Below are 13338 nucleotides of genomic sequence, written 5' to 3' on the forward strand. Positions count from 1 at the left end.
ACTGCTGAAGGAATTTTCTCCCATTTACTCTTTTTGTTTTTGGAATCCACATTTCATTTTTATTAAGATGGAAATGTCTGTTTGGATAGCTTTACTTGGCAAATCAAGAGAAGTTCCACAAAGATGCGGACAAGCAATACTGGAAAGCAATAGCAGAGCTCATCCCTCACGAGGTCGCCAATATTGAGAAGAGGAGAGGAAAGAAAGACCAAGAAAAGAAACCATCAATTGTGGTAATCCAAGGTCCAAAGCCTGGGAAGCCTACTGATCTTTCAAGGATGCGGCAGATACTCCTGAAGCTGAAGCACACCCCTCCACCTCACATGATACCTCCCCCACCTGCACCTGCGAAGGATGGTAAGGAAGCCAAGGATGGCAAGGAAGCCAAGGATGGGAAAGGAGCCAAGGATGGGAAGGATGTCAAAGGTGGAAAAGGTGCTTCACCAACTGCAGTGGAAGCTGCAGCCGGAGACACACCTGCTGCTAAAGACATTGCCGTTAATGGTGCCCCGGTCTCATCCATTCAGGAAGCTCCTGCTGTAATTGAGGACCAGCCTGCTACAGAGCCCGAGCCAGCCGTCCATGCATGATTGTGATGGCATAAGATGGAATTTTCTGCCCCTTTCCCTTTGAAGTACGGCAACCGACAGGCTTTACCAGTGTACCACACTGGTACCTTCTTTTTGGAAGGGTTTCTCGTGATTGAACAATGCATTTATAATCAGATTGTCAATGTTAACAATGACTAATTCATTTTTTGGTGAGACTGACAGTTTGGAATGGAAACTCAAGAGTTTGGGTAACAGTGAAGATTTCACATTTTGTGTGTAGACGCCTATCTCATGTTACAATTCATGCAGGGCGCAGTTGTGTCCTCTGTGGTGAACAATTTCAAGTTCTCAAATCTCGAACTATCTTGAACTGTTAATTTACTAGCAAACTACAGTTTTCAGTTCTGCTTTTACGAATTCCTCTAGAAATTCAGCCATTTGAAGGATGAATTCATTAACAAAGGAATAATTTATGCTAAATGTGGAAGGCATGGATTGATAAATTTTTTTTACAGTGAATTGCAACAGGTTCAAGATAGACTCAACTCAGTTCCAAGCCAAGCTATTAATTTTTCCCTCCAAAATTTGATGCCACTGAGAAACATATGCATAAAAAATTTTCCCTCTGAAATTTGAATCCAATGTTATCTCATACTTGTTACCTTATGGACCCATAACTTTTCTTTTGATTTTGAGTATCAAAAGCTTCCTTTTTCACTTGCATTGTGAATTGCAAATCATGCTTTCGATTTGAAGCATTGTGCAAACAATTGAGTCCATTCTCCTTTTTGCAAACTCATTGTCCATTGCAAATCATGCTTTCGATTTGAAGCGCTGTGCAAACAATTGGGTCCATTCTCCTTTTTGCAAACAATTGAGTCCATTCTCCTTTTTCACTCTCATTGTCCATTGCAAATCATGCTTTTGATTTGAAGCGCTGTGCAAACAATTGAGTCCCTTCCAAGGTTTTAAGCAGAGGGAGAGAGAGAGATATTTAATCCTTGCAATTCCCTGTCTGGTCCAGTTCCACACTTCCACTAGTGCCCCTAACAAGGGGGTGGGACGCAATGACCATTCCACCCCTTCCCAAACACTGCCCGGGTGGGGTCCATCCCCCTCTTATTACAGGCAATAGGGAATTGGACCGGGCATGGAATTGCAGGAGAATTTTTAGAGAGAGAGAGAGAGAGAGTTTTCTTCTTTTTGTGGTGGGGAAGCTTGTTCACACAAAACAGAAAAATCTTCTAAAATGTAGGAATGCAACACCCCCTTTTCTTTGGGTGCAAATGTGACAAATTTGAGGAGCAAGAACGCCCCCCCCCCCCTTCTAAAATCTACTTGTTAAGACATATTTGCAAATCATCAACTAGTAATTTAAATTTTACTTCAATTTGAATTCCCAAAATATCAATATAATGCCTTGAAAATTATCAGAAAAAATCAATTCTATGTGAAACAATTTGAAGAACAAGGCTTTTTAAAAAACAAGGTAAAAATATAAATAATCAAGATAGACCATCAAATTTAACATGCATCATGTCCATATAATTTTCCATCAAATTATCATAGAATGGTATTGATCACACCATGTGGCTGAACGAGCTGTCCACATCGTAATGTCCACCCACCGCCAAGTGCTTGGATGCAACCATTTATCAGAACACTTGACACAATGTTATAGCCATTCTCTCGGTATTGTTACACGGATGACTTCTCTCTCATCCTGTTTTATTATGAAAAAAATCCAATCTAAACTCTGATTTTCCATACTCCAAACTCAACATAAAGCACTGGGAATGCTTGTAACATAGATCATCTACACATAAAGACTAGGCATTTAGAACAACTCGGTTATTCTCATCAGAATCCAAATTTAGATCTTGCCAGGTGCAGCTTGTTAGCCCCATTTTGTCTTCTTGGTAGTGAGATTGAACCATCAACTTGAGAATGGAGGATTTCTCAAGTTCATATACTTTATTCCTGTCATGGACCTCTGGCGTAGCAAGCAATTGAGAACCTTTTCAACATTCTTTTGCTAAATCCGTAGAAGAGCAGAGACACAGGCTCTGTTGTAATGTTCCATCTAGACAGAACCTGCAGAAGGAGGATATTTCTGCTTTGTACATGAATCAATGAAAAATAATGTAAAAGGAGAATAGTAACTTAGCTTTTGAATCAATGAAAAAGAAAGTTAAAAGGAGAAATTAATTTAGCCTTCTCTAGGATACCTTTAAACAAATACGGATATTAGAATACCATGACTGCTTTACAATTACTTCATGCCCTTTCTTTTTGTAACATTCAGTGACACTACATACCCATTTGTGATGACATCACATAATTCAACTTCTTGTTTCCATCTTCAAGCAAACATGCAAAGCAACAGTTAAAGCAAATATATCAGAAAATAGAAGCACAAATATTCTCCAAGGTACCAAAAGCAGATTCAATGCAATAACTCATGATGTAAAGATTAAATGCAAGAGAAAATACCCCTTTTGTATAAAAATGGGTTTTCATACACTCCTTTCGCAAGGATCAAGATGCATCAACCTGTATAATCAATCATTTTAAGCCTTTAACATCTTTGAACAAGTATGATTAGAGAAAACTGTGTTATACTGCTAAAAAGGAAATAAAAACAAACATAATTTATGGACAAAGAAATCAGTAATTAATTGAATCGTTTACCTTCCAGCAAGTTTGACAAGCAGTCTGTCCAGACACATGATCTGTGAAATCCAATATCTGGTATGAGTCACATGTACACAAAGACCTTATCTTCTCTGAAACAAGTTTTTATGCTTTGCAAATGATCACAGGCCCCATTAAAATTCCTCTCTCAATCATGTGATGTAAGAAAGGTAGACCCAGAGATAAAGAAGTGTAAGTGGGGTCCCGTATATATAAGCCGGTACCCAACTAGCAGAACTAAATCAGACGCAGTTGATACAACTACTACCCCCAGCCACCAGTCATTCTGCATCAGGTAATATTCTTCAAGTTCTTCACTAGCTGTTGGGCCTTTTATCTTTATATCTTGACAGTGTCAATATCCTGAACTCCAAAAGAATATAAATGGGGAAAAAGGCACATCATTACAAAAAGTGATAAACAGAAGAATTAAGGGGAAAAAAAATACAACCACACAGGAAATCAGAAGATAAAAAACAGTAATTGATCACCAGATGCATAAACATTTAAGAAAGAAAGAAAGAGTAGAAAGCCTATATCTAGTGGGAATCAGAGCACCATACCTTATGCTCTTCTCCCATATCATACTGTACGAAATATGTGTCAGGAATATGCCCTTCTTCCTTAATTCTAATTGACAGATTCTCCAGAAATTCATGGATTTCCTCAGTTTGGGGGTGTGTTTCGTCTCCCACCAAGAATACATGGACCTTTCCTTTGATCTTGATCTTACTTGAACCTGGTATTTTAACCACCCTTCTGTCATCCATAGTCATTCTGATCTTCTCCACTTCGTCCCACATGCCATTGGTGGCATAGATGTTGGCCAATGTGACATAGGTCGCCGCATTCTCAGGCTCTAATTCAAACAATGCTTCTGCAGCTCGTTTTGCCAGTCTAAGGTTTGCATGAATTCTACAACCACCAAGTAATGACGCCCATAAGAACTTATCAGGCTTCATTGGCATATTATCAATAATCTCTTCAGCTTCCTCAAATCGGCCAGAACGACCAAGCAGGTCAACTATGCAAGCATAATGATCAGTTGTGTATGTCAACCCATGTTTCTCTTTAATTGAACGGAAATACTCAAAGCCTTTATCAACTAATCCAGCATGGGTGCATGCAGAAAGGACCCCAACAAATGTAACATGATCAGGCTTAGTACCTGATTTGAGTAGCAATTCAAAGTACTGAACAGCTTCCTCGGGTTGACCATTCTGTGCATAACCAACAATCATGGAAGTCCAGGAGACCAGATCTGGTTGAGGCATTGTTTTAAAAACTTTTTGTGCACTCTCAATGTTTCCACACTTCGAATACAGATGGACAAGCGCACTAGCAGCAAATGAGACCGGATCAAACCCAATCCGAGTCATGTGCCCATGGACCTGTTTCCCAACATCCTCTGCAGCTTGAGTTGAGCAAGCAGTCAAAATCCCAGCAAATGTAAATTCATTAGGTCTGACCCCTGAACTCAAAAGGTCAGAGAATAACTCAAACCCCTCTTTCATTCTCCCACTTTCAAGGTATCTTCCTATCATCGTAGTCCATGAAACAACATCTCGGTCCAACATCTTATCAAAGATGTGCCGCGCTTCATCTACACTTCCACATTTCCCATACATATCTGACAATGCACTCCAAACTACGTCATCTGAATCCAACAGAGTTCGAAGTATATGACCATGAATCTCTTTCCCACTCTGAAGGCACGGAACAGCAGCAGAAGCCGCAAGAGCACTAGATACCGTGAACTTGTTACATTTCAGTTTTTCGTTTCTTTGCATTTTTCTATACAACTCCAAAGCTTCCCTGGGTTGGTCATTGCGAGCATACCCGGAGATCATTGCACTCCAAGAAAAATTATCCTTGTCAGGCATTTCTTCAAACAGTTGGCGAGCTTTATTGAGCTGACCCATCTTTGTATAACCGGCAATCATGGTGTTCCAAGAACACAAATCCCTATCAGTCATTTCATCAAACAGCTTCTGGGCATCGACCAGGCTGTCACACTTCGTGTACACGAAAAGGAGGCGATTACAGATAAACACCCCAGGACCAAAACGGGATCTCGTAATGTGGTTATGGACCCTTCTACCTTCCTCGAGTGCTCGTTGTTGAAGGCATAGTTGTAGAAGGGAAGAATATATTGAAGCAGATGGGCAGGTTAAAGAATGATCTAAAACGTCTAGGATTTGACTTTCTTGCTTCAATTGTCCCTGTTGGCATAAAACGTCTATGGCTTCTTTCAATTTATTGTCTCTACAGAGTCGGTTTATGAGGATGTTTCTATCTGATTTTAAGAATGGGTTATGAGAAAAAGGTTGTTTCAGGTGGGCTTGCATTAATGAGGATGCACACCTCAGGTGAATTTGAATTAGAGAAACAGAAGCTTTGGGTTTCATGGAATTCAAAACATAAAGCATTCTCTCAGAAGAGGTGAATGGGTGTTGGTCCTTGAATTTCTCTTAATAAGAGTAAGGCCATTAATTTAGTTAGTTTCCTCCAATTTTTTTTTTTTTAGTAAACTCCTCCAAATAGATCAACTAAATAAGTAAAGATGTTTTAGTTCCAGTGTAAGAGTGCCCTATGGGTTTGACTGATTTGATCACAATGATGCCTCTCCTTTGAGGATGTAAATGGACAGTCGAAAATTCAAATCCGAATCATATTCATATCCGTATGCATTCAAGGGTATGTATATCCCCTCAAAGTGTATCCGAATCTGAACTCGGATAATCCAAACCTAATCTATCTGATTTGGATAAATATCAAACCAAGGTTCAAAATCCAGGTATCGGACTCGGGATCGATCATGGTCCAGACCAATTGGGTAAAAAACAACCAAATTTAAGGTTTTTTTGGATCAGACTTGGATTGGTAAAAAATATTAATAAAATATTAAAAATCGGTATAGATCGGAAAAAATTCAAAAAAGGGTAAAAAAAACTAAAATATCGGTCAAAAAACCCAAGAAAATGGCAAGTATCGGATCGGATCGACCCATCCATGGAACGATCCAAGAATACCTTGACGGATTAGTCATGGTCGATACCGATCCGATCCAAAATTACGAACCATGCATCCAACTAGTAATAAAATATAAAGCTGATGTTCTCTGTGTCGAGGGCGCAGGCTGCGCCTAGACACATGGGCCTGCCATTCGAGAGGGAAAAGTGGTCATTTCACCCACTTCCATGTGTCTGGGCGCAATCTGCACCACCACCATAGAGAACATTTGGCTTAAAATATAAAGCAAGTAATATAATCTTAAGTGTTCTTGAGGATTCGACAGATTCTAGAGAATGAGGAACAGAGCTAAGACAACTTGAGAGACACGAATTAAGAGCAAATCATATACGCCGAGGGAAAAAAGATCTAAGTTACACAAGTCAGGAATGTAGACAGATAATGAAAGAATCCATATTCGATTAACATCCATATGCATTTAGGGATATCCGTATCCTATCCATATGCATATCTACATTCCTTGGCATTTTTAATACCCCAATACCACCCTACATTCAGAATCAGGGCAACCCTTTTAAAGGCCGAGTTATATTTAACTTTTTATTTTGGTTTTAACTTAACATTGCCAGCTTCCATCCACCCTCTAAGGAGACGAGAATTATTATTGCTGTTGAAAGTTTGAAACCAAATTATTTTTCTAATTTTGTATCCGTTTTTCAAAACATATAAATGGTCCAGCTCATGGGCCAAACACAATCTTCAAATTTCGAAAAGCTAAAACATGAGAGCCCAGGCCCTCCATTCTTGCAGAATTGAAGACGTCTAAGGAGATATGGGACACTCTTAAACAGTTTGGCAAACAGGGTTACCAAAGATGAATCAAAAATGAATTTTATTAGTTAATATAAGCATTTTACATCGAAAGATGATGGAAGCAAAATCCATTAGAGATGCCATGAAGGCAGAACTGTTTGGAGATGATGCCCTTAGCTAGGCCCTGAAGCCCATACAAGGATATGTTTTATAAAAAAAAAAAAATACTAATTAAGTGTAGATATATGTAGGATTTTTAAATCCAAGCTTGTGATTGAAAGTAGTCTAGGGGTGTCAATCGGTCTGGCCCAGTTGGTTTCGGTCAGGTCTAACCGATCCCAATTAATTTAAGGTCGTGCATCATTACTGACCGTTAAGTTAATTGGGCCTCATAGACCAAACGTAGACACATTTCTATTTGATCGATCGATCATCAATACATAATCGGGCTCACTTTAATTGGGCTGTAAATAGGCTAGTTCGTTACAAACAATCGGTTGATGGTCAGGTAACAGTGCCACTCGGTCTAGATCTACACCCGTCGGGCTACAACCAATCACTGAGAACTATCGGTTTATAATCAGGCTAGGCCCGAGTTGCCCAACACTAGGTTGTTTACAAATCGGTCAACTCGGTGTCGAGCCTACCAGTGTAGGCCAGCATTTGACACCCCTGTTGCAAAGGGTAGGTTTCATATATCATCATAAAATATCAGTATTTTAATGACCTTAGGGAAGAAGTAACAAAAATGGGAGGGTGGTTTCTTCCAAACATGGCATTTTGGTTTCTGTCTCTGTCCTCCTCATATGAAATGATTTTGTTGTCCTCTCATCTACAATCAAAAGGGACATGGACATAAAGACGAAGAATTTCAAGTTAATTTGTGAAGACCATCACAGAGATCCGAGTTTAGGATCTTTATTATTTGCCTTTTACATATATATATTATCCAAGTGATCGAGACAATAATGATCGATCAAATTGGATCAATGAACAAGAAGGTGATGTAGTCTTTCAGCACTTGTGAGGCATTATTGTATCCATCTCCATGCTTATATATGACATCCATCATACGCGTAAGATTGAGAATCCGCATCAGAAATGGCATTGGGACAATAGTCGGTTTGATGCACCCTTGATTTATATCTTTCCATGCGTTCTCGACTCTTCTTTTAAACTCATCGCAAGCCTCTTGCTCGGTGACACCATGTTGTTTCATGTAGCACTCAACACTCGAACAAACATGTCCTCTCTCTTGCTCCATCTTCAAATAACATTTGAATTAATTCAATGTTAGGGTCATAATCCACCAAACTTTTTCAAAACATTAAAAAAAAATTCCAATTTTTTAAACTAGAACCGAACCAATTTACTTGATTCGGTTTTAAATGGCTAGTTTTGATTTTGGTTCTAAATTGACATTCTTATTTTTTATACCAATGTGGCATCAATAATGTATACTAGCTAAAACAGTGCCATGCCGTGTGTGGTAGTGTTTAATTATTTACCTTGTGGGACACAATATCATCCATAAGCCGGCTTATTAAAGCGGAAGCCCTAACAAGTTTAGGATCATCAATTACCCAATCTTCTGCCTCCTTTGTCACAATAATATCTCCCATACCAAGGACAAAGGATGTGACTGTAAGCATGGGGTAACCACTGGAGGTCAATGCAGTTCCCATATACTCTTCAAACGTTGGAATGTATCCTTCATTAAACCATTTGGCTTCTATGAAGTAGGCTCTGACCTGTTTCTTCATCTGGAATAAAACCAAACAAACATGATTTTAATTAATTAGGTTTTTTTTTTAACATTTTAAAGTTACTAGGTTAATCAAATTGGTAGAAACAAAATTGTTAATATGGGTGACATAGTACTCACTGCTTTTATTGCGTAATTAAGTCGATAAGATTGTCCATCATCCTTTCTCAAATCTTGCTCAATTTCATTGTAAACATCTAGGAGTGCAGAATAAAGCAGTTTCATGTATTCGGGAAGTTGATCCATGCCACTTATTATGTCCCACCTGAAAATTTGATGACCATTCCATTCAAAGCAGTACCGTTCACTTTAATAAAATCAGCAAAGTGAAAACAATATACATAGACAGCTAAAGACAAATGTATATATCATGGATCAAACCTTTCAATTGCGTCTGTGAAGAGGTTGAGTTCTTCCAATGTGCCATACACATCGTAGGTATCATCTAAGATTGAAGTCAAGGCTATGACTTTGGTTAAGATCATTCTAGCAAGAGAGTAATGTGGCTCAAAATACACCCCCACTATCCAAAAATAGCATTCCACCAGTCGGTCTCTCGCATAAGGGAGCTTAGTTGCAAATTCCAATTCTTTCCACCATCTGAGCGCATTAATTAACAGGGTATATGAACATGAGTGTTGGCTCATAATAAATTTATGCATAGACATATACATGTATCAAACCACCACCCAAAAAAAAAAAAAAAAAAAAAAAAAAAAAATAAACCCGCCTTGAGAGTTGGCTTAGCTCCTGCTGGTGAATTGATTGCAGTGAATTGAAATCTAAGTTTGCAAACTTCAGCAGAGTCACATTCCTTGTCTCCACTTTTTCATAAACGGAGATGTAATGCCTTGTTTCTAATCTTGGCATGCCCTTGTGGAGGGGCTGTTTCAAAGCATGCATCACTTGTGTTGCAAGAGGAGGGTTTAAATGATGATGATGATGAGTGAGTATAGATTTAAGGTGAGTGGTAGTGAATTCCTGGGCTTCATCTAGAACGTCTTCTCCATGTACCCTGAGATGTGTAGCTTCATACAAGCATAGCAAGCCAGGCACATCTTTAATTAAGTCCTCCTTGAAGTTGCCTTCGCTGTCCTTGAACCTATTGAAAACATCTGCAAGGTGGATAGGTGATAGTGAGATGACCGTACCATAGACATGTAGTATATCAAAAAGGTTAAATTGGATGGTCTAATTAATTTCCAATCAAGAAAGGATGAGAAAGGAGTATATACTTACCGCAGGCGACATTATACCCTTGTTGTCTAAGTAATTGAAACCATAGAGCGATGGTGTAAAGATGGTTTCCATCAAAACCATGATCAGGAGGTACTCTATCCTTCATCTGCTCTAGCAATTCCTCAACCTCTCCTTCAAAGTGGTATGCCACACCAAGGCGTTGTAAGGAATCAATCAAGTTTAATTTCTTTGAAGGATCATAATTGGCATCAGCCATTAGCATCCTCCTTACTTCTTCTTTCAACTCTTCAGCAACATGTTCAGGACAACCATCATCATATACCTGCAAAATTATTGTTCTTTGATTTTGCATTTGTATAAAAAATAACAAAATACAACTAGCCAAACAAACCCCAAACCTCAAAAGGAGGGGAAACACAGATCAACAGATCGATAGACCTACAATCAGATCAAGCTAAAGAGGAATTAAAGGACAAAAATGATCCCAAGCAGTGAATCACGAAATAAAGTTGACCTTCTTCCCATTTGGATTATAGGGAGGAATGGGAGGAACCAACCATCTCCTGCTAAAACCACTATCATCCGCTCTAGGATTAATCTTCCCTAAGTATTGATGACTAAGTTAGAACTTAGGTTCCTCATAGGAGGGTCACTGCCCGAACAACACCCTCAAAACCTACCTCACAATCATTGTGAACATTGCTCTAGCTCAGACTAATAACAACTCTTTCGTAAACAAACAACGAAACAGAACCTGAAAGCAAGTGTGGTGCAACTTACCATATCATCAGGAGGATATTCGAGGAATCCGTCACCCCAAATGCTAGGATGGTAATTCCCTGACCGGCGAATGATATTTGTGTTTGGATTTTGAATCAAATGCTGATGGGCAGCCGGAACAAAAGAAGGTAGGTCAGACATCTTCCAAATAACACAAAATATAAGATAGAACCAAAATGGGGGGCAGCTAAGATGCTTGGGATACAAAGTATTTGTGTGATCTGATATTTATAGCCACGTACGACTCAGAAAATAATGAGCCTTGGAAGAGGTAATTAGTAACGGCTAGGATGCATGCAGAAGAAAAACATGGCTTGCCATAAATTGACATTTCATGATTTTGATGTTTCAAAACAAGTTCATGTATTGCGAGCACAAATGAGACCATTACGTTTACCTGCAAAACCCTAAACTTACTAATTAACCCTTCTAAATTTCCAATTAATCCTAAATTCTCTCATGGTAGAATTAGACTATTAGCTTGATGGAATTGTTAATCTCATGGAGTTGGTGTTTAATTAGCTCACATGCATCATCAAATTTGGGTGATCATGACTCTCTTCTAAGAACCCGATCGAAGATGGAGAAAAGACAAGAGACTGCATCTCCATCTACCTTTGTATATATTGGTTCTCTTTCAAATTAAGGCAGTGTGGATGTAAGAACCCCACTTACGAATTTTTCTAGGTGTTCTTGCTGATTCCAGGTAGATTCCAGCTAAATCGCTATCCAAAGAGGCTGGTATACCACGTGGATTAAGGCCATAATATGAGGACAAGTGGGCCCACCCATGTATTTCACATTTATTTTCTGTCTTGACAAGTTTGTATCGTCTGCATGTAATGAAAGGGATGCATGTTTTTCATTATTGTGTAGTCTGTCCCATCGAAGTTTGGATCCCTCCCCAATGGACGAAAACTCTTTTTCATGGGTGTGATTCATGACCTCTTTTTATTTTTTTGTATTATTTTTTTTATTTATAGGTAAATTCATGGCATCTTAAATGTGAAATGTTGGTTTTTGTTTACACCCTATTTTTGGTCTATTTCAATTATTAGAAAAATAGATTGAAATCTATTTTAGTTGAGACTGACTTATCAGTCAGTGATAAAAAAGGGTCAAAAAATAGTCAATGACTGAAAACGGTTAGAAAACACTCATTGACAAAAAATGGTAAAAAAACAGTCATTGACTGAAAACGGTCAGAAATATACCCAAAAAGGTTCATGCTATATGTTGAGGCATGTTTTCTGCTATCGTTCGACACAAGTGGCTATTGTCTGAATCAAAGTAATTTGAGTGGATGATTAGGAGTCTGACCAAATCCAATAAGAGATATGAGTATTAATTTTGCCCAAATGGCCGGGAGATTGTTGGGTTTTGGACTTCATTAATGCATAATGATTATTGGACCCATAACCCACTCTAGATTTTAAGTCAAGGGTATTTCTGACCTAACACATTGTGGGAGTGTGTTAGGGTTAGGTGAATATTATATATATTCAACCCAGGGTCCCCACAACCATTACTTGATTATTATTATTTTTTTGCTCACGGGAGTTCCAAGAGAAAAGTTGTGAAAGAGCTTGGGGAAGGTTTTTAGAGCTTGTGGATTGACTACAGCTATTAGACAAAAAAGTATGTGGTTTATTTTTATTTGTTTATTGTGTTCCTCAATCCATATGGGATCTATTCATGTGATTGATTAGAAATACTAACAAGTGGTATCAGAGCTGGGTTCGGGTCGGCCCAACTGGATCAGTCTCGAGTTGGCCCACTTGGACCGGGCTTAGGCTGGCCCACTTGGATCAGGTCTGGCCCGAACAAGGAGATCCGAGTTTGACTAATTCAAACCCGCTTGCTCACTGGGTTGACTCGAAAACCCTACCGAGTCGATCTAGCGATGAATCACCAACCGTCATTAAAATCGTTTTTTTTTTTTGAACAAAAGTCAGGCGTGTGAGATACACACAATTTTTGCGGCGAAGTGTGCTAGCACGTGGAGCACTTTTCGAAGAAACGACTTATATGCTTGTGACCGCCCTGACTTCCTCTACAACCTCTTGTAAAAATTTCCTATTTTTGGTGGCCGTACACCATCGGCAGTGACTGTACAAAGTCGATTCAAAGCCCAAAAAACAAAAGAAGGTTTTATACAAGAAAATTGATTCCAGATCCATATGGGTTGACTCTGATGCCACTAGTTAGTATTTCTAATCAATCACATGAATAGATCCCATATGGATTGAGGAACACAATGAACAAATAAAAATAAACCACATACCATTTTGTCTGATAGCTGCAGTCGATCCACGAGCTCTAAAAACCTTCCCCAAGCTCTTCCACAGCCTTTCTCTTGGAACTCCCGTGAACAGGAAAATAATAATAATAAAGTGATGGCTGTGGGGACACTGGGTTGAATATATATAATATTCAGCTAACCATAACACACTCTCACAATGTGTTAGGTCATAAATACCTTTGACTTAAGACCTAAAGTGGGTGTCTTTTATTATTATGGGCCTAATAATCATTGTGCATTAATGAAACCCAAAACCCAAA

At 38.8% G+C, this 13338-nt stretch overlaps 3 protein-coding genes and 2 long non-coding RNA genes across 9 annotated transcripts in view; 2 read left to right on the top strand and 3 right to left on the bottom strand.

Moving 5' to 3' along the window:
* The window catches only part of LOC122652017 (clathrin light chain 2-like), a 31606-nt gene extending 30801 nt beyond the window's left edge, over positions 1–805 (top strand). For all 4 annotated transcript variants that reach the window (XM_043845638.1, XM_043845642.1, XM_043845639.1 and 1 more), the window contains one exon: positions 90–805. In XM_043845638.1, the coding sequence (XP_043701573.1) occupies positions 90–590 (501 nt within the window). In that variant the 3' untranslated portion in view covers positions 591–805. The remainder of the gene's footprint in view (positions 1–89) is intronic.
* Positions 806–2188: 1383 nt separating this feature from the next.
* On the bottom strand, positions 2189–3401 carry LOC122652021. 2 transcript variants are annotated; one of them, XR_006331544.1, is made up of 3 exons: positions 3243–3401; positions 2794–3104; positions 2189–2645 (listed from the first exon to the last, which is right to left on the bottom strand). It is a non-coding gene; the product is annotated as an uncharacterized LOC122652021 (long non-coding RNA). The 2 variants fall into 2 exon arrangements; XR_006331543.1 differs by lacking the exon at positions 2189–2645 and having other exon boundaries at positions 2666–3104.
* LOC122652022 lies at positions 2591–2940 on the top strand. The gene is made up of 2 exons (XR_006331545.1): positions 2591–2709; positions 2753–2940. It is a non-coding gene; the product is annotated as an uncharacterized LOC122652022 (long non-coding RNA).
* A 38-nt stretch (positions 3402–3439) lies between the features above and the next one.
* On the bottom strand, positions 3440–5674 carry LOC122652012 (pentatricopeptide repeat-containing protein At4g37170-like). Its single transcript, XM_043845635.1, has 2 exons — positions 3809–5674; positions 3440–3608 (listed from the first exon to the last, which is right to left on the bottom strand). Exons 1-2 carry the CDS (start codon positions 5672–5674, stop codon positions 3585–3587), a joined length of 1890 nt encoding a protein of 629 aa, XP_043701570.1. The 3' UTR covers positions 3440–3584.
* A 2304-nt stretch (positions 5675–7978) lies between these two features.
* LOC122652020 ((-)-germacrene D synthase-like) lies at positions 7979–10942 on the bottom strand. The gene is made up of 7 exons (XM_043845646.1): positions 10777–10942; positions 10036–10318; positions 9527–9911; positions 9178–9396; positions 8917–9061; positions 8540–8794; positions 7979–8295 (listed from the first exon to the last, which is right to left on the bottom strand). Exons 1-7 carry the CDS (start codon positions 10915–10917, stop codon positions 8008–8010), a joined length of 1716 nt encoding a protein of 571 aa, XP_043701581.1. The 5' UTR covers positions 10918–10942; the 3' UTR covers positions 7979–8007.
* Between the last annotated feature and the right edge of the window lie 2396 nt (positions 10943–13338).

This window comes from Telopea speciosissima, chromosome 2, assembly GCF_018873765.1.
Source record: "Telopea speciosissima isolate NSW1024214 ecotype Mountain lineage chromosome 2, Tspe_v1, whole genome shotgun sequence".
NCBI classification, from domain to species: domain Eukaryota; kingdom Viridiplantae; phylum Streptophyta; class Magnoliopsida; order Proteales; family Proteaceae; genus Telopea; species Telopea speciosissima.

What these genes read in the sequence shown, in the direction of transcription:
- LOC122652012 (XM_043845635.1), bottom strand. Translation starts at nt 5,674, where the DNA reads ATGCTTTATGTTTTGAATTCCATGAAACCCAAAGCTTCTGTTTCTCTA. An exon ending in ATATGGGAGAAGAGCATAAG is followed by an intron (nt 3,609 to 3,808) that starts GTATGGTGCTCT and finishes TTTGGAGTTCAG; the next exon opens with GATATTGACACTGTCAAGAT.
- LOC122652020 (XM_043845646.1), bottom strand. Translation starts at nt 10,917, where the DNA reads ATGTCTGACCTACCTTCTTTTGTTCCGGCTGCCCATCAGCATTTGATT. An exon ending in TTAATTACGCAATAAAAGCA is followed by an intron (nt 8,795 to 8,916) that starts GTGAGTACTATG and finishes GTTTTATTCCAG; the next exon opens with ATGAAGAAACAGGTCAGAGC. An exon ending in ATGATATTGTGTCCCACAAG is followed by an intron (nt 8,296 to 8,539) that starts GTAAATAATTAA and finishes TGTTATTTGAAG; the next exon opens with ATGGAGCAAGAGAGAGGACA.